The sequence below is a fragment of the Neopsephotus bourkii genome, unplaced genomic scaffold (genome assembly GCF_033783945.1).
Source record: "Neopsephotus bourkii isolate Nb327-2 ecotype Australia unplaced genomic scaffold, CSIRO-AGI_Nbou_v1 NB_1792, whole genome shotgun sequence".
NCBI lineage: Eukaryota > Metazoa > Chordata > Aves > Psittaciformes > Psittacidae > Neopsephotus > Neopsephotus bourkii.
The window spans coordinates 12,133,762-12,157,692 of NW_026902266.1; the positions used below are offsets into that span (position 1 = coordinate 12,133,762).

The following is a 23,931-nucleotide window of genomic DNA, read 5'->3' on the forward strand; positions in this document are numbered from 1 at the left end:
TGACATATTACTTGCTTTGGCTAGCATTCAATGCCTCTCTAATGCCTCTCTCACTGCTTTTAATAGAAGGACATTGCAGGTGTACTGAAATGGGTGGTAGAACCAATGAGGAGACTCAATAATTAACTCTAAGAAAAGCTTTCTAGTTAGGCATCAATTGCTTCAGGTAAGACAATAAGCAGATGATTCAGACAGAGAACACTGGGCAGATTAATACAATAAATATCATTGCCACAAGGCAGGAAACTCCAGCATAATACTGTTCTGCTGCCTCTACACAGCTTGCAGAGGGAGCAAGCACCTGCCTGTTCAAACCAGAGCAAGTCCAGTGTAGTTGAGGAGCTTGTCTTAATCTGTACTCACCTTGTAGATGTATTGAAAGACTCACCTGTGAAGACTCTTTGGGAATGACATACGGCACAAATACAGGCATCAGATTTCTGAATTACAACTTTTGTGAGACTACACATGCCTACTGAGAGATACATTCTGACATCTAAAGAAATCTTGTGGAATTTTTTTTACCTCAAATCAAAACCCAACCCCGTCAAGATGAAGCATATTGATGTCAACACAATTGTAGCTGAAATATAAAAAGTTTTGCATTTTGCAACTGTTATTTATCTCAGAATATGCATTACTGTGAAAACACTGTTATTTCAAGTATAGTTCCCTACACTGGAAGAAAGCATGTCAAGATAATAGTACAAAACACTTCGTTGGGTGCCACAAATTGAAAAAAAGTAGCCTGTCTTGCATGGACATATTGCACCACTGTCTCACCTGCTTTTCAGGGTTTTTATCTCATGTTCATTTTCACTTTCTTCATGTTCATCAGGACTTTCTTTTAGTGTCTCTTCATCTTCTTCCTTCAGTTCCTGAAGTTCTTTGGTTTTCTTCAAGCCCTCCCGATAACTTTAACACATAGAACATTTTCTTAGTCTAGCATGCTGTCTAAGCCTGTTCTTATGTAATAAAAAATTATCTTCATGTTTTGTCACTTGCCGTAAAACACAACTAGCAGTGTTGCAGCACTTGGGCAAGAGTAAAAATTAGCTGAAGAATGTAAGTATGTCACACAGCCAGCCACCCTTCCTTAATAGGGAATTACATTAGCTCTGTTACAAACTTGTCATCTTGAAACAGATTATAGTCCTCAGGAGAGCTCAACTTCTCTGTTTTGTAAAGGGGTTGGCAAGTATTTCTGTATTATTTTACAATCATTTTGAACACCCTCTACATATTTTTGTTTCCTGCAGAAGTGCAAATCAATGCTAAAGATTGATGGCTTGTTGGATTCTGCAGGAGATGATAAAAATTTTTGTCTTATTCCTCATGTATTAAAAAGATCTTTGCTTGATATTCAGAAACAGATGCCAAAGCTGGGTAAAACAGCCTTTTGTGCCCCAAAACATGCTGTGCAAAGCACTCTGTGACTCAAATAACACAAGTTTACTGTAAGAGTTGATACTTTTACTGATTTCCATGTAAACTTTTCAGAATAAACATTTTAGAAAGTTGTTTTGGATTATTCTATCATGAAGCTGAAAACTACTAACATAAGAGCACGCACCCAATTGAGAATCTCTGATATAACTGCCCTCCCACAGTCTGGCTAACATTAATAATGGATGAAAGTGAACTGCTACTATGCAAATGCAGTGAATAAAGTTCACTTGCATTGCTTCCCACATTCTCCTTCAATTCTGACTGTATATGAGCTCATATTGATTGCCACCCATTTTGCATTTAAAATTACATTGTAAAAACATATGCCCTCATCTCATAGCACATGTTTACAGATTTAGTGCGCATAAAATATTCACACCCTTTGTTATATGCTTCCTCTTCTATCTTGGCTTTAGTTTCAGGATTGATCTCTTCCAACCCACTGTGTGTCAGCACAGAAGTAGCAGTTTCACAGTCGGGCTCTCCATTACTCTTTCCACTGCCAAGACAAAAGAAACAATCACATAGAAAACAACACCACTGAAATAAATTTTATTTGTAGTATATTACCAAACAAGAACAAACACAGAATTTTGTGATTTTTTTTCTTTAATGTACATCTGAGAAATGAAATGTCTTTCAAAAGAGAAAAATTAAACACTAAGCAATATTTTAGTTTCAAAATGTTGTAATTTAAGAATAGTAATTAATATGTTTCTGAGGTATTAGAACTTGCATTTTGTTTCTTCTTTAAAAAAAGACGAGCATTTGTTTCCTGGCTTATCCATGGCATTTATTTGCTATTCTTGAAAACATTTCCCTCAACTTTATAAAAATCATCTTAGAAATTGTAGGATATAATTTCCAGAGGAAAAGAACAGAAATAATACCAAATTCTAATTTAGCAAAACATTTTTCTCACGTACCTTTTAGGTACTTCCCTCCGCTGACTTTATTCCCTGAACCAATATACAGGTTAAAAAATACAAAAACATGCATAGCTTTTGTCACTGAAATTTTTCCTAAGTGAAAGGCATGAGAATTTAGCCTAAAGATAAGCAATTGTATACTGCTTTCTCTCTGCAGTGCTCACTTGTCCTCCTTTATTTAAGGCTGGGACAAAGAGCTTAAGTGATTCAGACATGACTTAGCAAATCAAGTCAATGTTTTATAAGCTCAACAGTGGATTCATTTTCAACTTCCAGAATCTAACCCTTTTTGTAGGCCTGATTTTTCTGGCACTAAAATCAATGGCAGAATAATATATCCTGACTGACACTATCTGTGGGCAATTGATTTTCTCTCAAGAAGGCATATTCACGTCATTTTCACTTGGACTTCAAGTAAATCCTGAGTATAAGCTTGAACTGCCTAAGTATACAAAACTCTGATGACTATGTAATTTTACACTACTATAGCAGCTGGCTCACGCATACATACATTTAAATTTGAATTTAAAGTTCTACTACTTGATAGCATGATTTGGTTTTTTAAGATCCAGGAAGATACTTACCAGATACTAGGAAGTTTTTGGGGGGATGTTGGTTTTGGTGTGGTGGTTTTTTTGCTGTTTGGTTTGTTTTGTGTTTCAGAATTTCTATACAGTTTCAAAAGATGGCCAAAATCTTACAGAGTTCTGTTGATTTGTAAAATCTAGTGCCATAGTTCGCTGGTTTTGTTTTTCCAATTGTTGTGTATTTTCATTCTTAGTAAAGCACAGAGATAAAGTAAAGTCATAAGATAAATTTTGTCCTCCCTCAGCACTAATCTAAAATATGTGAAATTCAATATTCTGTACTGATGTGAGATCTCCGTATTTTAAAGCTTTTAATTTGCATGTTTAAATCATTCTAACAAACTTTAAATTATTATTACAGATATTTTATTCTGATATTGTAAACAGTCTAAACAACCAAAGTAGCAGTAGAAGTAGTAACAACAACAACAGAAATCGGTTTGATATTTTAATAAGTTTTACTTCTGAAATGTCAGCAAGCAACTTCCCTAGAATGTGCAACATTTCCTGGAAGAGATATATATTTGGAAAAATGCCTGACATTTTTTTTTGTTGCTTTCTGGGCGGATTATATTATACATACATGGGTTTGCAAATGCAACAGTACCTGTATCCATAACAGTAACTGTTTACAAAGACCTTGTAGAACAGCTTAGGTGTGCCTTCCTGTTCTCATCCCAGTCTCACATGTTTTCCTATTGCCCACCCTTGTACTCTACTACTGCAGGGGCTTTATGTTTCAATAACTTGCGTAAAACTAAACTACATGAATTTCAACTGGAAGAAGTTAAAAAAGTTCTTTCCAGAAATGTGTATATGTGTGCTCTTTCTGGCAGAGCAATTATCTGCTTTCCTTGTTCCTATAGCTATTATTTTGCTCTTAAAGTGGTACTATTTAATCCCATAGAATGACTCATGGAACTATTATGAAAAATGGATAACTACAGCACACCTTAATCTAGTGTGGACATCTACAGTAGTGGTAAATGATATAGAATTAAAAGGGCAACTATTTTAACGAAAAATATTTTTGCAATTTATAGGTACTAGAAAAATACTTATTGAGATATTTGTTACCAGGCTAAAAAAAAAGTCCCCTCTTTTGTATCTCTATTTTTTAATTTTAAAATGCAAACATCTCTGCCTGTTATAACTAAAGTCTCAGGATGTTAAAACTAAAATCTCAAACCGAATGTTTTAATTTAGCTGAATGTTCATTTTATACTAAGAAAATAATTCCTATGCAATAATTTTTTTTACGTCTGCAATAATTTGATTATCTAATATTATAAGTTATACTGTTGAATTTTGTATATTATGTTTATTCATGCAAATTAAAAAGGCTACATGACACAGACTTCTATTACTGGGATAGTCAAGTTAACGTATATTCATACCCAGGAGTGGTCATGGCCAACTGTATGTACAGCATTAATTTGTTCCAGGAAATATATTACCACCACCACCCCCCACAACCCCACAACCCAGCCATGTGCATTTTTTGTCATATTCTTAATTTTGTTCTGAGATACTGCTTGTAAGCTCTTTCAACATGAAAAGAACCATATGATGGTGACATAGTAAAACACATTTACCAGACCATGAATCAACCTAGCCAGTATTGTGTTGCTGATTTCAATACCTTGATGTAACTTCTATTAAGAAAGATAGAAATTATATAATTTTCATTTCATACTAGGATTTAGTAGGTAATGAGATGACCTAGACAAAACTTACTTTTCTAAAAGTGCTGGCAGAACAGGAGTAGATGTTAGATTGCTTCTTCCATTACTAGGTGGTTCAGACTGTCAGTGAAAAACAGCAATAAATGTTACATTAATTTCAAATGAGTCTTCAATAAAATGACAAAGTCAATGTGCTGCTTAGGTTTTCTTCCCACACCCGAGGGCAAGAGCTCTTAATATAGAGCTTCTCAATTACTCCCACTAATGAAAGTAAAGAGCGGACTTGCATACTATAAAGAATTTTCTGTGACATTCGTTTCCATCTTGTTTATTTTTCCCAACAAAAGTCTTTCATCATATATTTGATAACTTAACAGCAAAATCACTCTATTTGCTTCTCTCCATATTATCCTAGGAGCATTAATTTGTTAGCTTTCAGTGGAAAATTAAAAAAAAACCTAAATCATAATAAATCATGGTAAACAAACACATTTCATTTCTGAAACAATTGACTCTGAGTACATAATACCTAGATTGCACAAACAGATTGTTTCCTTAAAACTGAAAACCACAATGGATTTAGCTTCTCAGCAAAACCTCTCATTTAAATAGCCCTACATTTGAAACAGAAAACCATGTATTATTTTTTTTTTATGACAAGCTATCAGAGCTCATGTCTGAACACTTGGCATGCCTTGGATTTTTCCATCAAAGTATTTATATAGATTTCAATTTAATTTATTAAAATTTTATAAACAAAAAATCAAGACAGAGTCTGATAGTTCCACTCTAGTTCCATCACAGAAGGTCTAAATTTGTACCACATATATTTCTGTACATTAATTATATGTTTTTCTGTTTAGGGGACTTTTCAGCAATGAAGAGAAGCAGTCCAACCATCTTCTATGGTTTCAAGTTAAAACTTCTCTCATACAGTGGACAACTATATTTACTACTCCTTCCCAGTATGATTAAAAGGCAAATTGCCCCAACTAATGTCTAATGCTTCTGAATCACCAGCAAGCCTTTTTTGGCTCTGTGTCCAAAGTAATTACTTATGGAGGTAGTTTCTGAAGGCATTATGTTCCCTACATAATAGGAATTAACTTTGTCCATCTCCTTCACTAGGATGGAGTCAAAAGAGTTAAACCAACAAAAGGGCTTAAATTTTATTTTTTATTAAGTAACTATAGCTTTGTCCTAAGCAAAAGTGATTTAAACAAAAGGCAGTATCTTTACAATGTGGGGTTTACTTACCTGGGATGGCACTGAAGGTATAGGTGAAGCTGTCGGTGACTGACCAGGAATGTTTAAGGAGTTAAATTTAGGAACAACAGCAACACTGACTCTCCTCCGAGGCATATTCTGTGAGAAACAATTTTTATTGTTTTTTAATCATACAACGAGATAGACTGAAGAACAATTCCACAGGTTAATAGGGGTGGCAAAAAGGGAGGTTAATGTGCCTTGGGGAAAGGAGAGTTAGAAGCAAAACTGAGATGAATGGCTGTTATGGCTGTAGTTTTCCTCAAAACGTCCTCTAGTACTAACTGGTATGTCAAGTGCTTAGTGTGAAATGAGGTGTTGTACAGGGATGCTGCTGTTTTCCTTCCACACTGAAGGCCCAGTCAAAGTCACACAACAGATATGTTCTGAGTTGATACTGGCAGTTCTTATTAGAGGCTATTATCACGGTTAAATCAGAAGTATAATAATACAGGGGAAAGTGCCAGTGTCTCAGTGACCGGATAATGGTTACACATGAAACTCTTGTGATGTACTCATTATGATATGCTCTATCTGCTGTGATATGCTGTACCCACAATTATTTCTAAACCTACAAGTTATAACATCTGTTCCATCTGCAAAAGAACAGAGCCTTGTCCCCAACCCTTGAGTTTTTAGCTGTCTAGCATCATGCAACATTGCTTACGTTTCCCAAAGACCATGGAAATTCTTTATATGATAAACACATGCTAGCTGTACACAATATATTCTAGCTGAAGTACAGATCATATAAGTTTTTTATGTCATTAGGTAAATAGGCAATTTTTTCATCCAATGATGTACACATAGTAAAATCTACACTTCCAACTGAGTAAAAAAATCCAAGCACTTGTAGTATCTGACAGCTTTGTGTTAGTGCATATCTAAATGCTTTACAATTCTGCTCTAGATAGCCTTAGAGAAAAGGACTGAAACATAGATCTAGTAAATATATGGAAGGAGTTACCTACTCCATGATCCCAGTTCTAGACAAAACCAGTACATCTATTCATTAATGACAGAGGTTTATCTAATGTGCTCCTGAAAACTATACTGGGGAGTCTGCAGCCATGTTAGGCAGTCCATCTTAGTGTTTTGGGGTCCCCTCACCTTTATGATTTGAACTTGTTCTTATTAAATTTAATTTTTTTGGGGGGGACCTCTTTTTCAGCTGATCTGGTTCTCATTCTTAAAGCCAGTCTTGCCCTCAGCATGCTCTGTGCTCTAATTCTCTCTATCCAGCACTCAGAGGTGGCAGAAGTAAATTAAAACCAAAGAGCTATAACCCAAGCAAACAAAAATATGAAAATAAATAGTAGACTGCATATAATGCCTCTGACCACCAAATTTCATAATGGTCACATTGAGACTTAGTTCCCTCAAAACACTGGTTGTTTTAGGAAGTTTTGTAATAAACTTGATGTCCAGTGCTTGGAAGTTTTGCAGAAATGGAATGCTGGCCATGTTATTGGTCAAGCCAAAACAATCTGATGTAATAGCTCACTCTGGATGCTTTGTCAAACTGAACAAGATACTTCAATGCTAACTGGAAAATGAGCAGCGCTTAAAAATAACTGTTTACATCTTAAGGCACTCTGAACATGATATAATTCTTAAGATAATGAAAATGGTATGATCATGGAATCCCAAGTCATTTAGTAAGTTTTGTGTTCAGCTTCCTCAATGAGGAACTAGAATAAAGCACAGGACCTCAGCCATTCTCTGCACAGGTATGTGGCCTGGAATACAATTATTCTTAAATAAATATGTCCCTTTACTATTTATGGTTCCACAGCAAGCATTATCATTATTGCACAAAGTCATATGTAATCATGTATCCAAAATTACTAAACACTTGCATGAATAATATTGAATATTTACCAGCACTATGTTTTGAACACAGCCTAAGAAAGTGTATGTAGACAGAAATTTCATTATATAAAACGTTCATTTTCTTAATATTATAGAAATACCTTTCCAACAGTAAGAGACATGGATCTAGTTGAACGAGGTACTCCGTCTTCTGCAAAAAAAAAAAAGTAGATAAAGAGCAGTCTTACACTATATGAGTATCTGTATAAATAATAATCAGAGAGCCCTTGTTGCATTTCAAACTCTGATGTAGTATACTTATATATAAGGTCTGTAGTGACTGCGTATTTATCTGCCATACAGTTCTGGTCTCAATTACACCTACAGAAGAAACCTGAAATAATTGCAAAAAAATGAACCGTTACTATCTTTTGCCTCCATATACAACTTCTGGCAAAAGAAAATACTCATATATCCCTTTCCAGCAAACTAGGAAAGAAAAGGTTAGAAAAAGAAAAATACTTTTAAATAATGAAATCCTGCCATCATACCTCATCTAGACAGCTATGTTGAAACTGTGCAAGCTATGTGTATGTGCGAGAGGCCAACAAAAATGTCACTGGATTGCATCAGAATTTGTGAAGTGATAGTGATTTTAAATTACTGTACCATAGCATTGTGTGTTTTTTTTTTTTTTTATGAAATATCTTAATGGTTACATCTGTAGCTTTTTGAAGTCTACTCCTGTACATCAGAACTTCATGAACAGGTTTCACAATACTTCACTTTTTATCATTGATAGCACCAACACCTTCCCATATGGAGGCGAGACAAACCCTTAAATGTTTGGGTTTTTTTACCAGATGCCCCATAGCTTCTGCTAGAATTCTGATTGGCAAGCTTCTTGAACTCCATTAGCTCAGCATGATCCTTTTCATACGTTCTTTTCAGATTTTCCACATACTGCATCATTACTTCTGTTGCCTTTGACATACGCTTCTCCTAAGGAAGAAAAGAGGGGAATACTCAGGAGCCTCTACACTTCTCAAACAAATTATTTGCCTCTGTGAATGCTCCCTGTCAGGGCCAAATCTGGAATAGCTATTAAAGAAATATTTAGTATTTCTTAAAGAAATATATGGTACCTCCATGTCTGAAAATTCTGAAGCTAATTAAACACAAATGTACATGCATTCATATATATTCACAGAATATTACAATTTATTTTGTCATATCTTTCTACATTCTGCCTGTGTGCCTATCTTATTACTTATGTTGTATAAGCACTTTTGTTTTCAAACTCTCAAAGGTCTTAGTCACTGGCATCAGTCTAGTTTTTTCCAAGGAAATAGGCAAAAGTCTTGAATCTGGGAGGATATTGCTGTGTTCTCATTTATACTTGGTCTGTTATTACTATAGTTGCCTGACTAAGTCATTGCCAAAGGCAGATGACTAAATTCGATGAGCTTTTTGACCCAGAAAGTATTCTTATTCATGCTGCGCTGATTTTAAATAAGTTTATTGTGATGCAGTTATAGTTCTGAATAATATGCATGCTCCTATTGCACAGATGTTTAGCAGCTTCCCGGCCAACCTTCTTTTTGAATTCTACTCCCATACTGAAATAGTGTCTTCTCTGACATTGTAATAAATGTCTTTAATCTCTGAAAATGGCAAATAAAATTCAAAGGGCTAATATAACCTTCAGATATGACTGAAAGAGTGAACATATGCAGCCAGGATATGTGTTAAGACACCAGGGTGTTCTTACCTGGCGAACAGCTCCAACCATCTCAGCACGACTAGAGAGTCTAGCAGCTAAACGCCGTAGAACAGCAATATCCTCCAATAGCTTCTGGTAAGCTTCTCTGTGTTCATAATGATGCCATAAGTGAGCTGAAGACTGAAGTGAAAATACAGAAGCTTTATCATCGTATCTTGCCACTTTTAGTTCAGATAAAGTAGCCTGAGCCACAGAAGCAGGGTTGAGATGTCTAGGCAGAACTACACATGGAGTACAAATTAGTCCCAGAGCAGTTCCATAGCTATTACCATAGATAACCTAGACAGTGCTGCTACTGTGTGTCAGAATGATGCTGCGCTGCATGCTGCAGACAGACCTTAGAAGGAGTTAAAGAGGGCTTTTGCAATACTTTTCCAATACTTTTCCTTTTAAAATTAATGATCAATCATGCCTGGCTACCTGTGAACTTTGCAAATGCCAAGGTTATTATTATTATTATTTGCAAATTATTGCCAAAACACAAAGAACATTTTAATTTGCTGGGCCCAAGGTGTTAAAGCAGCCGCTCATGTTCTCTCAGTCCTGTGATACTTCACTTATAAAAAAAATTACAGTCTCAAGAATTCCAAGTGTAAGAGAATAATAAAAAATAATATGGCCTATAAATCAAATGGCAAATGTAAGACCCATGAAGGCATAAAGGAATCTGTTTGAAACAAACATGCACAAAATTTCCAGTTTTCAGGTTTTTCTTGGCAACTGTAACACGCTAGTTTTCGCGAACATATCTGAAGTTCATGTAAATCAGCTTTCACTTGAAGTTGGGTTTTTACTGAAACATCAATTATCATAAGATTGATTAAAAAAAATCATGAAGACTGGTAACACTGTCATTGAGCCATATAATGTGCCTGTTCTACAGAAATGAAGATAACCTCATACTGAGATTGAAACAAGTCTAGGTCTAATATTATACAGATTACACAGAAACCATCACTTCATTTAATTGCTTGTTAGTTTATTCCATTGTATAGAACAAAAGCTTTCATATGAATGGCAGTTTCTACTTTCTTATAAACTATGTAGAAAAGCTTGTAAAAGCCAGACTGTAGCGTGCGAACTGCACAAAGGAGGAAAAAGCTAACCACATCTGTTGTATGCTGGCGTGACCCTTGGTGCTTAATTACAGATTCTTAAGAGATCAAATCTAACAGACTTTTTTCAGTCTGAACCCTCTGATTTAATATGTTGCTTCTGCCTGCTCTCTAAACAGAGAGCAGAGTGAAGAGCAGCAAAACATTAAAAACTTTTTATTTTTTTCCCCAGGAACAACAGTGTGGAAATTCAGATTTGAAAAGATGCAAATATTTTTTGAAAAGACATAAGTGTTTTCCAGATGAAAAGATGTAAATATCACAATCTTTTCTTTAGTTGTATCTTTTCTTACCTGATGATGGTCTTGATAAAGAAAAAGGGAGAATCATGTTCCCCTATTTCTTGAAAGTATGGCAGCACCTCCTTGTAATATTCAAATTGGGTCTACAGGTATTTCATTTAGCATCATGGTATCTGAGCATCCCTTCTTATTTGCACAAAAATGTGTGCAGCATATAAAATGACACATCTCAAAAATGTATTTGTCATTTGAATTAGAAAATCCAGAGAAAGCTGGCAAAAAGGACTGAAAACTACTGCTGATAAAAGAACGTCAGGGACAGCTGGAATTGAAGTGTAATAATGCCCATAACCTGATCCTGAGGTTGCATGTATTCCTGAAGGAATTCTTGCTGTCTCCTTTCTTATATCGCCTTCTGTTATCTGCAGTTAGGAGGTCTTTCATGTCACAAATCTCAGGACTCAGGCTTCAGGTAATTTCATTATCTCCCCTAACTAGACACTTCAAATTTAGTGCTAAAGAAGGTCTTACCCAGGAGGGCAGGGATCAGTGTTCAGACTGTGGTTCTGAACACCCTTAGCTTTGTCAAGGGCTTATTCCAAGTAGCGAACAGCAAATTCACAGTATTTATTCCTGAAATCTGCAAGAGAGGGCAATTTCCAGCAATGGCGGCCTCCTGGTAGAAAATGCTCCCTCTTGTGCAGAGTGGTAGGCAGATCATGGGAAAGAGCTCAGGCAGCAAAATATGAATGTATTCTGGGGCTGAATTTACAATAGGCATAAGGAAACCTAGCCTCACGTATTTCAAAAGTGTGCATGCTCTCATGTACGTTATAGATAGAAGAATTGTTTTCTTACTGTAATGGCTGCTTTAAAGCTTTCCAGTTCCTTCTCAGCATTCTCTTCGGTAAGATTTCTCTCTCGCTCTGCTTGGTTAATTCTAGATTCCAAGGTATAACTATCATTTCTAAAGGCCAAGGAAAGTTGTACAAATACATTCTGTTTGGATTTAAGAAAAGCATTTTTAAATAAGCATCACAGTAATGTCATTTTCAGTAACAACTGACATGGTATGTATTTAAGAAACTTTGGTGCTTACATAAGTATTGAAAGAGAAAATCTAAAATGCTTTTTAAATTAAAAAAAAAATAATCTCTTTACTACTTTTAAAATAGGAATAAACATTCAACAGGCCCTGCTGCCTCTTTTCTGAATGTTTTTCTAGATCAGCAGAGAGACACAATGAAGGAAGTAGCCTACCAGAAGTATCAGAATCACAATGGACCTGTTTTCTAGCTGGACTTCCTCCAAGGGTCCCCAAGGTTTTTAAACAGATAGTCTGTGCAAAGGAAGTCCAGGGATGAGCTCACCATTAGCATTGTTTCACATAAGGGATAAATACCTACCACTGAAGCCAGCAAAACGTTAAGTGCTAACATTTTTATTCTCCTGCCCTCAACTGTTAAATATTGTTTCTTTCTTCACCAGGTGTATTATTTCTTAGGATAAATACTTGGCAAAGCACAAAGTACCAACAGTTTCATTAGATTGCAGCTATGCAAATAAAGACCTTTTTCTTGTCTGGCATGTGGAAAAAAAGAAGAAAAAAAGCCAGCAAGCTAAAGAGCAACCGAAAAAATAATTAAAATTATATAAACTAATTGCAAGATGTAATCAAAAACTGCTCCAAAGCTTCTAGTGGCCAGTACAAAAATGCAATTAAGCTCATTTAATTTCTGGTCTCATTTAATCTCTATTTTACTATTTATGTATATTACAATAATTTCCATGATGAATTGTATTTCACTATGAAGAATGCACAAACAAGTGTTTTGTTTGTTCCTACCGTAAGTCTTTTTACAGTTTATACTGTCCCTGACAACTGCTCATATTTCACAGAATTGTTATTTTCATTGTGCTCAATATGCTTTTTTTCTGAGAAACATTTTTAGGAAATAAAAATCCCATTACCTGGTTCTAGTAACAACCTTTAGGATTACAGTAACCACTTGAAATTAAGGCATATGGCTAAAATAATGAGTTTAAGAACATACTTACCTCAACTTCTTTTTCAGTAAGTGGAGGAGAGCTAGAAATAAAAGCAAGCAGAAATCATATTTTAATTACTTTTGTCTTTAAAACCAGAGCTATTCTTATATTTAACCAAAACCAAAAGAAAAAATCCCCATCCTCCCGGTAAATATGTTATGGTTTCTTTAGGTGAAATCAGTATTTTATTAATTAAATTGTACTTGCTATGGCTAAACCCCACATCGTGTTGTTTGGTTTTGGAGGTTTTTTTAGGCACAGCAGAGAATCTCCTGAGTACTGGCAAAACCATACCGAAGTTTGTGACGACCAGAAATACTGCTATCTTTACTGCACTGTGATAAATTGAGAGTACAAGAGAAAGACAAAAGTTACCCTTTTGGAGTTGTGGATGACTTAATATGCTACACTTTGGAATATTATCTTTACCCATTTTCCTTCCATTAAGAGATAACCACATATGTACAGAATTCAAAGCGCAGCTCACTGTTTACTGAACTATTCTGGTTTGGCTGCTCCTTTTGTTAGAAGTTAGCTAACAATTATTTTGACATTGACAAATTTTACGTTTGAGTTTTGCGTTTTCCACCACAAAAATGATTACTGACTATATAAAAACTACAAAAAGTTACCAAAATGCAGTTTCATAGAATACTAGATATACAGATATTAAAGAAAAAAAATAAAAATGAGATAGACAACATTATATTAGAAGATTTCACTTAAATGCAGTCATCTTTAGTGTTCGAATTTACAGGTTCTTAGTCCCTGTAATCGCTCCCAAACATCAGAGGCTATTCAGTGTTATACAAGTGAATAGAGATGAGAAACACCTGAAAGAAATGACAGGAGCTGTAAATACAAATTCTAGTGGATGCCAGACGATATCTATCATGATCTGTCCAGGCATGATACTGTCAGAAAATTCATAAAATTGTAAGAATAGAATCATAGAATAGTTAGGGTTGGAAAGGACCTTAAGATCATCAAGTTCCAACCCCCCTGCCATGGGCAGGGACACCTCACGCTAAACCATGTCACCCAAGGCTGTGTCCAACCTGGCCTTGAACACCACTAGGGATGGAGCATTTACCACTTCTCTGGGCAACCTGTTCCAGTGCCTCACAACCCTCACAGTAAAGAACTTCTTCCTTATATCTAACCTGAACTTCCTCTGTTTCAGTTTAAATCCATTACCCCTTGTCATATTGCCACAGTCCCTGACAAAGAGTCCCTTCCTTGTAGGCTCCCTTCAGATACTGGAAGGCTGTTATGAGGTCCAGCCTTCCAACAGCTCAAACTTTCTTAACCTGTCTTCATACAGCAGGTGCTCCAGCCCCCGATCATCCTCCTGACTCTCCTCTGGTCTTGCTCCAGCACCTTCATGTCCCTCTTTTGTTAAGAACAGCAGAACTGTACACAGTACTTCAAGTGGGATCTCATGAGAACAGAGTAGAGGGGCAGAATCACCTCTTTTGACCTGCTGGTCAGGCTCCTTTTGATGCAGCCCAGGATATGGTTGGATCTCTGTGCTGCGAGCGCACACTGAAGCCGGCTCATGTTGAATTTCTCCTTGACCAACACCCCAAGTACTTCTCCACAGGGCTGCTCTGAATCTCTTCTCTGCCCAACCTGTAGCTGTGCCTGGGATTGCGCCAACCCAGGTGTAGGACCTTGCACTTCACTTTCTTGAGATTCATGAGGTTGGCATTGTCCCATCCCTCAAGCATGTTAAGGTCCCTGTGGATGGCATCCCTTCCCTCCAGTGTATTAACTGAACCACACAGGTTGATGTCATCAGCAAAGCTGAGGGTACACTCAATCCACTATCCAAGTTGCTGACAAAGATGTTGAACAGGATCAGTTCCTACACCGATCCCTTAGGGACACCACTTGTTACCCATTTCCAGTTGGACATTGAGCCTTTGACCACAACTCTCTGCGTGCAGCCATCCAGCCAGTTCATTATGCACCAGGTGGTCCATCCATCAAATTTATGTCTCTCCAATTTAGAGACAAGGATGTCGTGTGGGACAGCTTCGAACGCTTTACACAAGTCCAGGTAGATGACATCAACTGCCTTGCCCCTGTCCATCACTTCTGCAGCCCCATCATAGAAGACCACCAAATTCGTCAGGCAGGATTTCCCCTTAGTGAAGCCATGCTGGCTGTTACCAAGCACCTTGTTGATTTTCACGTGCCTCAGCATGGTTTCCAGGAGAATTTGCTCCATGATCCTGCCAGGCACAGAGGTGAGACTGACTGGTCTGTAGTTTCCTGGGTCTTTCATTTCCCCATCTTGAAAATAGGGGTTATATTTCCCTTTTTCCATATTTCCCTCTTCATTAGGGACTGTAGAGATAGGACAAGGGGTAATGGGTTAAAACTTAAACAGGGGATGTTTAGATTGGATATAAGGAGGAAATTCTTTCCTGTTAGGGTGGTGAGGCACTGGAATAGGTTGCCCAAGGAGGTTATGAGTGCTCCATCCCTGGCGGTGTTCAAGGCCAGGTTGGATGAGGCCTTGGGTGATATGGTCTAGAGCGAGGTGTCCCTGCCCATGGCAGGGGGCCTGGAACTTGATGATCTTATGGTCCTTTCCAACCCTAACTATTCTATAATTCTATGATTCTATGAAATTAAGTTTAAATTAAAATACTAGTGTAATAGTCATTACATCATTAGTCCCAAATATAGAAATCAATGCATCTGGCACCACTGAGCAGCAGATTTTTTTCATTGTGTAGGATGACAATACTTAGAGAGGTGACTAGAAGAAAGGAGCCCAGTATATTCCCTGTGTTGGAAAACCATTCTATGCCTAAAGTATTATTATTCATATTACTTACTGTTATTCTAGGAGGAAGCCTACTAGAAGGAATAGTCCTAGAAGAAAGTTTGAGCATCTGCATGTGTCATATAACACAGCACAGAATGGTAAAATTCATGTCTTGATTTTTACTGAGAATGTTCTGAGAAATTTGTTTAAAGAATGAAAAGTAATGTGTGTATTTATTCAAAAGGTTAAGCTAACTGATTAAAGAATATTGCCTGAGAAACAGAAGATCTGTGTATTATCTGATCCTCAAAGCCAGCAGCATTTGCCTATTTTGTACTAAGCTATGAAATTGTTTTTCTTTTCAGCATTTAATTACAATGAAGCAATGGCCTGTTGACTTCTTCACCTCACACATCCATTGATACAACAGTTCCATCACAACAAATGCTAAGTATTTATTCCAACTGCACAGAGAACACTTAGTGACTGCTTCAAATGATTGAAAGCCTCTGGTGTTTATAGTATAAAAATATATGGGTGAATTTAGGAATAGTTTTGGCCAAATATCTTTGGAATTGTTTTAATAACAAACAAACAAACAAAGCTTATTTCTTTTACTTCTCTCAAAGAAAAGGTTTATGCAGAAATATGGAAGAAGTTTAGCCTTATTCTAATGCAATACAAATTAAAATATGGTCAGTGTCTTGCACAGAAAAGATCAAGGAATTTGCAAAATAGACTCAAATTCCCTGAAAAACTGTCACTTGCAGAAAAAACTGCAGAATTCTTCCCTGCCCAAATTTTACCATTGAAAAGCATTATCTAATCTGATTATTTTTTTCTGGGGAAAAGAAACAGTAACATTTTCAACATGAATTTGTATCTGCAGCAGCAGTCCTGAAAACCAGGAGTGGACAGACCAGTGGAAGAAATCTGTACAAAAACGTACTTGTAGCATGGAAGTTAGGTTTCAGACCTTTCATACAGACCTTATAAATTAATTTAAAAAGTTGGCGAGTTACTGAAACTTTGCGCATTCCCCAAATTTCTCTGAAAAATCTGTGTTGCACATTTTCAGTTGCTACTTATGTGGATCCCATACGAATGGAACTCCATAAAGGGTGTTCACTGGAAACCATTAGCGTGCCTTCCCCCACATGATGTCTTTCTACTTCTAATGAGCTTTTACCTTCCCGGAAGTGATTTGTGCACTCGTAGTTTTCGCAGCAATACATCAGGAATGCTGGGCATGACATCAGAGCTATTCTTTGTCTCTTCCTCTTCAGTGGGGGAAGGGAGAGGTGAAGGGCCTAAAGACATTGTCGGACAAAAACCTTTTTATGATATTTGAAAAGTCATGCATTAACTATTAATAGGCAGCATCTCAGAGCCAAGTGAGACCGTTTAGCCTGTGTCATTTTAAAGTCAATGAGCCTTTCACCCCAGCTGTACTGGGAGCGAAGTGACAAGAAAAGGTTCATTCTTTCAGGCAGAATGATAGTTTCTTTACTGCGTATGGTGATTCAACTTTACTTCCTGTCTTACTTTCAAGCACTGGCAACAAAAGTAATCAGTACACTTGTAATTCTTTATAAAGAAATACTGAAGTAATAAGTACCCTGACAGTTTCTAATGCACTGAAAAATAATTATTTTATTAATATTTTTCCTAGAATTCAAACGGAACCCAAATTCCGTTACTGGAACATCTAGCCTAATATTTTGCATTTGTGTTTTGCCAGTACAGTGACATAATTTCTGGAATATTTTAGATTAGATTTTTTTAATAGAGTACTGTAATTTTCTAAGGCTTTAAATGCTACCTGCCAAGATGAAGCCTAGTACTATATTACAGATTTTTGTGCATGGTTTACGGTGATGAGTCTACAGCATGTATTTGTTTGCAGTACATGTTCACTGAAACAGCACATAAAGTTTATAATTGCATTCTCTACTTCTGTCACTTTCAGAAGGACCAAGATACAGCTAATACTTCTTTTTTTAATTCACGTTACTTTTTTTTTTTTCATTTTATTTAATTTCATGTATAGTAACTCCTTATGTTCTTCTATCTTGCCAGAACTTAGTGAAGGACTCTTCTACAGGAAAGTCAGGTTTCTCAGTCTGAATCTCAGACTTGGGAAGATATCTTTGTATAGCTGTTTTGATATTTGGCATAACGCAAAGATTCTTAAATTTGCAAAACAAATTGTGCGACAAAGTTCAAGTTTTGTAAAGGTGGAAAGTATTCAAATGAAACACAGAAGAGGAGATTCTTTCTAGCTGCATTTTAGTTCCATGCATAAAAATTTCAGTATTTACCTGGGAACAGTCACGAATGTCCCTATAAGAAAAGCCAGCCTGACACCATGTCTCCAAATCTAATATATCCTACTTATCTAAACTTCTGTAGGTGCAAAGTTGTGTTTACTCAGACGATCAGAATAACTTGGCATTGAGAGCAAAACATGATGAAGCCAGTATATTTGATTCATAACAATAATAATGAAGTATCTGGCTATTTCCTATTGTTTAAGCAAAATTACTACTCCAGTTAAAAATTACAAGGTGGCTTTTATGACAATGTGAGGAAGTAAGTCTCCCTAACAAATGAACTAAGGATTTGACCCCACACTTGATTTCCCCACCAAGGACAAGGAGTTGACTCTTAATGTTCTGGCTATCATTTAGATAAGTCACCAGAGTTTAAAAAAACTTGTGAGGTTCTTGAGATCTTGATTGAAAAGCTGGATAAAATAATGCTTAGCTTTTCATGACAGTTTCCTCAAAAGTTTCAAATCATGTAATAGGCTGGTAAAGTGGCAGCTGTTTTACATTTAAACACAGCCTGCTAAATAATTTCTTGGAAACAATAAGTTAGCATAGTAACAGGAATAATATTACCATACCTAAGAATTCAAAGATTACTAAAGACAGGAAGAAGACAAGAAGCCTCTTTTAATCTTGTTTCATTCAGTCATGATGAGTCTGTTTTCAGAGATAACATGAAATATAATTTCTCTGTCATCTTATGCGACAGAAACTCTAAGGCCTTATGAAACAGTCCCAAAGCATATCTATGAATTAGCAAAATAAACAGTATTAGGAAAAATGGAAATTTTATTTGGATTATATCTTGGATAATCAGTTTCAGCTCCTTTCACTTTCTCCATGTCACTTAATGTGGCCTTAGAAACACTTAGAACAAGTTCTGACTTAACTGCTTCCAAGAAAACATACAGGTTTGGTTTAAATATTTTCAGCTGATCAGTCAGAGCTACTGCTATTTGGTTCTTCCAGTTGTTGAATTGTCCTCAGGATTATATCTTTGCTCTTTATTTCTATTCTGAATCTTTTTAGATGCAGCATACAGGCATCAAATCTCATTTGCTTGTGTTAGATTTGAAAAAAAAAAATTATGTAGAGGTATTAGCCTTTTTCTTATTAAAAATTGTACTAATTGAGCTAAAAAAAACCTCTAGCCCCACTTATTGATAGGCATATTTTTGCAATCCTTCAATCACTTTTGTGTCTCCTCTCTGGCCTTACTCTTGCCTATCCACATTGATGTAGAGCTGTGGACAGAAAGTGGACATGCCATTTCAATATTTGCCACACATATAGTAGAATAATAAAGCAGGAATAAAGCATTCCACCTCTTACTAATACTTTCAAGGATCAAATTCCCCCTTATAGCCAGAATATCTTGCAGAGGACACATCCATTGAATCCATCACTACTGAAACTTTTTTCAGAATGTGGCTGAAATTTGAGAGAGTCCTTCATCTATTAAGTACAACCTAAACTCTGTTCCAGGCATGTATCTTTTAATTTGGTTGTAATAATACCCACAGTATCTTCTTGCCTCAGATCATCAAGAAATTCAGGTATTTCTACTCCTAGACCCCTTCCTCATGGCCGCTTCATTACACAATTATTGCAACTGAAGTGTTGGGGTTTATTTTCCCTTCCATAGTAGTCAGTTATAAAATCCAGTGTATAATAGACACTCATTACAGCTTTTATGATACTGCACCTTTTTCTTGTTCAGCAGCTTCACTAAGTTCAGGAAGTTTGAGTCCAACTAAATTTTGATTTCTCATCAAAATATGCTCCTGTTAAGAAAAACAGTAAAATTTCTAAGTAACTTTACTAGAAATCTCAATTTAAAGATCCCTGCCATGTGGACACTAAATATAACATTTATTTGAGCTAATAAACAGAATAGAGATATTTATATTGTTACAATTATATTGTTATAGTCACACGCTACATTGCATGGACACGTACATTCACAAACATAACATCTTAAATATTACATATTTCAAATTTCGTACACGCGTCACTTAGAAAAATTCCTGTGATGCAGACAGAGATGTGGAGCAGGTCCCCCTTACTCAAAGAGGTTTTGGTAAATGAGAGGTTTAGTAAATAACAGCAAAAAAAGCAGTTTTGGATATAGCTACAGCAATAGTTAAGTATCACAGAAAAGAGAGAGAATGCTACAGCTGTAAGCTAATACTTCACTGTTACTGTACCCTGCTTCCATTCCTTACAGGTAAGGAAGACTGTACTCATCTTCTGATTTTCTACCTTAGTATTCTCAAATACGTTTAAAATACACATGCAGCTGCTTTTGCTAACAAGTAGGCAATTACTACCAAAGACAGAGTTCAAATCTCACCTAACCACAACCGTGCATCATGTATTATTTTTCTGATTCTAAATATTATTTGTGCTTAACAGCTTCTAGGACTTTCAAAATCATATGGCTCAAGTGTCTCTATAATCAAGAATTCCATCAGAATTCCAGTACACATATGCTAAGAAGTTGTGTGCAGTATAAACAGGAAAACATGAATAACTAAGCTACCATTTCCAAGCAATACACTAGGGAGAAATTAACCAAAGTACAGAATTTGAGGTGCTCACCTGTCAGCCTTATGTTCATCTTAAAGTATTAACTACTGGAAGTCAAAGAAAATAGTCTTATTAGGTTGTTAAGTAAAGTAAGCACTATTTTCTTTTTTTCCTTTCAAAGTAACTTTTGCTATACACATGGTGGTTACTTTATGATGGTGGGTTATCATTTCATTTTGACTTTTTTTCAATACACTGATTAATTATTAGGGTTTAATTCTGAATTTTAACCAACCATTTAGACCTTTCTTTAACAATAGATTCCTTGATAGATTTTGCAGTGCAAGTCTACCCTTCAAGAAGCTGACATATTTGCAAGATGTAAGGTTTTACAACCCTGGACACTGAGACATTTCCTGAGAATGTTCAACAAGCAAAAAACCATACCAGAACAATTTCCTGTCCCCTGAGGCTTGCAAATGTAATGCTATTGCAAAAGCTACTATTCTTGAAATACAGGACTACTGCCCTTAGAAGGGAGAATACCAACCAATAATATAGGACTCGAAACCATTCAGCTGAAAATTTGGATTTTTAAAATCCAAAGAAAGTTTACAAATAGTTTATGATATGCAGAGACTTTGTAAACACTTAAACAAGAGCATAGTAACTGTCTACAAACTTCAGTTAAAGATTTCTGTTCATACACAGGTCTCATCCCCCACATAACGAAATCTGTCAATTACTCAATGTACTGTGGTAGCCTGTGAATTTGAGGACAATTCTAAAGGAGCAGAAAAAACATATTACAGAGAAGCAAAGGAAGTAAAAGAGCATAAGAGACACTTTTAAAAAGAATGTTGTTACATCCTAAGGAAGGAAAAATTCTTCAGATCTAAAATACTTTCGAAATCAAAATAGATCGCTTTAGTCCCAAGTACATTTTACAAATGACATGATTGTTAATCAACCATTTCCTGTTTATAGGTCATGTAGATGATGCAAACATGAGATGTATTGTGGTTTAAACTCACGTTTCTGTCACAGTGAAAGCAATTATTACTTTATTGACACCAATACAATATTTTTTTAATTCTTGGCGCCAAAACCTGCATGTGGAAGAGCATATGCACATTCATATATGTGCATATTGAAAATACCACAGTGCAGTTGATGCATATTTAAAGACAACCAAGGAATGGGACAATTCCATGGAATTTAGCTACAGGTTACAATTAAAGTTGCAAATGATACAATTCTGTATTAATTTTCCTGAAACTGTTTCCCATTATATTACTGTATGTTTCTTGCAATGATAAAAATAATGCTAAGCAAATGAAAAGTTTAGTAAAATAAGTTTAAAACAGGATATGACTGATGACTGGGACTCACCTCTCTGAGCTTTGTCAATTTCTGCATTCGAACTGGTTGAACTTGGATTTGAAGGTCTTTGAATGCTTTTAACTGATTGCTGGATTTGTTACCAACAGCAAAGTTTTTATCTTCCTCAGATGGTAATTTTAAAGGTGTTTTATCTTTCTGTCCAGGCTCCAAGCTATCCCATGATACAGCCCGTAGTAGAGGGGGACGAAGACCACACATTTTAAATTCTGGTTTAAATGAAACTTTATGGTCCCTCATTTCTTGAAAAGGGATTTTTAGCTTTGAGTCTATATTTCCTGATGTTGGTAGATGGGTTCTTAGAGGAACATCATTTTCTTTTGCTTTCTTGAGGAACGATTTTCCGAGTTCATTTTCACAAACATTCATGTAAGAATTAAGAGACATTCTGCCACCATCACCACCTGAAGGGGAGCATTTAGGTAAAGTATCCATGTGTTTACGCGGATCAAAGTTTTCTTTTTGTTCTGAGAGCTTCTCTTTGGAGTTTTCAAAACCAGCAGAACGAGGAACCAACCTTCCCTGAGAAATCTTTCTTTGATCATTCTGCCTTCGATCAACTAGTCCTTTTGCAGCATTCTGAAAGCAGAGGGACACACATAAAACAGAGAAACAAGTGCAGATTTCTCTTTTCTCTGCCCAAGGGTAGAATTTCACTGTACAAAGCCATTACTTTTTCAGTGACATTTGCTTTTAAACATGTGCTGCTGATGAGAGAAATGATTTTTAAAATGCACTTGACAGAACACTGAATTGGGAATCTCTTTTCTGAACTTTTGAGAGAACGTCCTCCTATCCTAGAATCCATTACAGCAATGTATCAATCTTCATATAGACAAGTCTCTCATCATCTTAATGTAAAGTTGTCTGAGCACATGCCTTTAAGGCTGTATCTTATAGCTCTGTTACTTTCCTTTGATTGTTTTCCGTTAGTTCCTTACCTCCCAAGGGAAAAAAAAGCATGGACTTGTACGCTATTGTCATTTCTCTCCTTGTGTGCAGTACCACAGATTATAATTTGGCTGCAATCTGCACAGAACAGCTGGCAAAAGAATGTTTGCCTATACCTTGGCTACTTTGGTACAGAATCTGTATTTTGCCTAAGGGCACCTGTGTGAGCAATTTAAGGCAACCAACATAAAACCTAACTGTGGTCTCTGCCTTGGATATGTTGCTACTCTCCCATCCTTTATAGTTGCTGCCCCAAAATTCTGCTGCCTAACCCACTCACAGCAACATCTTTTTAGAGTGCCATCTGATATTACTTAAAACAAATTAGGAAACATGCATATAAAATGCTTCACCAGTAGTTGTGTGGAGCAGTAACATCCCATCAGAGGTACAGAGCATGAGCTACAGTAACCTCTTCTACTGAATCAAAGGAAGACGATGTCTGTTTAAAACACCAGAATAAACTGAAATAGCTACAGTAGGTACTTCAAACTTACTTATAAAGTTAGTATATTGATTTTAATAGAGCTAAAGCAAAGTGCATGATAGGATGCAAAGGCTTACTTAAGTCCACTGCTACATTTTCAGGTGCAAATGAGCGGCATAATTTTTCTTTTCACTCAGCAAACAGTCTTTTAGCCTTCTTAGTCGCACAAATAAATCATAGATGTCAAGACAAACACATGAATTTTGTTCAAAGCAATGTGAAACACTTACCTCTACAGTTTGCCTGTCATTCTCTTTCATAGTTCTGTTATTCTAGCAAAATAAGAAAGAAAAAACTTGCTTAACAAGGTTATCTTTCACATCTATGCTGTAAATGTTAGCTATAGATATTAATAGATTAACTTTGAATTTTTTAACTTTTACACTTGTTGCATTTATTTATGAAGTATTTATTTATTATGTCATTTTAGTGGTTAGTTTTTTTCCATGGATTAGAGTTATATTGGATCTTTTCCCATTTTCTACAGTTAAAATATCTCTGTGGTCCTTCTGTGCTTATTACCTCATGGATTTTTGT

The 23,931-nt window shown here is 36.0% G+C and overlaps 1 protein-coding gene across 1 annotated transcript in view; it reads right to left on the minus strand.

The window, feature by feature from the left end:
* The window catches only part of IRAG1 (inositol 1,4,5-triphosphate receptor associated 1), a 114,622-nt gene that overhangs the window by 3,284 nt on the left and 87,407 nt on the right, over positions 1 to 23,931 (minus strand). The window contains exons 9-21 of the mRNA XM_061380444.1: positions 23,625 to 23,666; positions 21,948 to 22,535; positions 19,732 to 19,810; positions 16,886 to 17,006; positions 12,927 to 12,957; positions 11,727 to 11,867; positions 9,500 to 9,631; positions 8,589 to 8,730; positions 7,890 to 7,939; positions 5,908 to 6,015; positions 4,703 to 4,770; positions 1,829 to 1,948; positions 784 to 915 (exon numbers count right to left, since the gene is read on the minus strand). Of these exons, the coding sequence (XP_061236428.1) occupies positions 784 to 915; positions 1,829 to 1,948; positions 4,703 to 4,770; positions 5,908 to 6,015; positions 7,890 to 7,939; positions 8,589 to 8,730; positions 9,500 to 9,631; positions 11,727 to 11,867; positions 12,927 to 12,957; positions 16,886 to 17,006; positions 19,732 to 19,810; positions 21,948 to 22,535; positions 23,625 to 23,666 (1,754 nt within the window). The remainder of the gene's footprint in view (positions 1 to 783; positions 916 to 1,828; positions 1,949 to 4,702; positions 4,771 to 5,907; positions 6,016 to 7,889; positions 7,940 to 8,588; positions 8,731 to 9,499; positions 9,632 to 11,726; positions 11,868 to 12,926; positions 12,958 to 16,885; positions 17,007 to 19,731; positions 19,811 to 21,947; positions 22,536 to 23,624; positions 23,667 to 23,931) is intronic.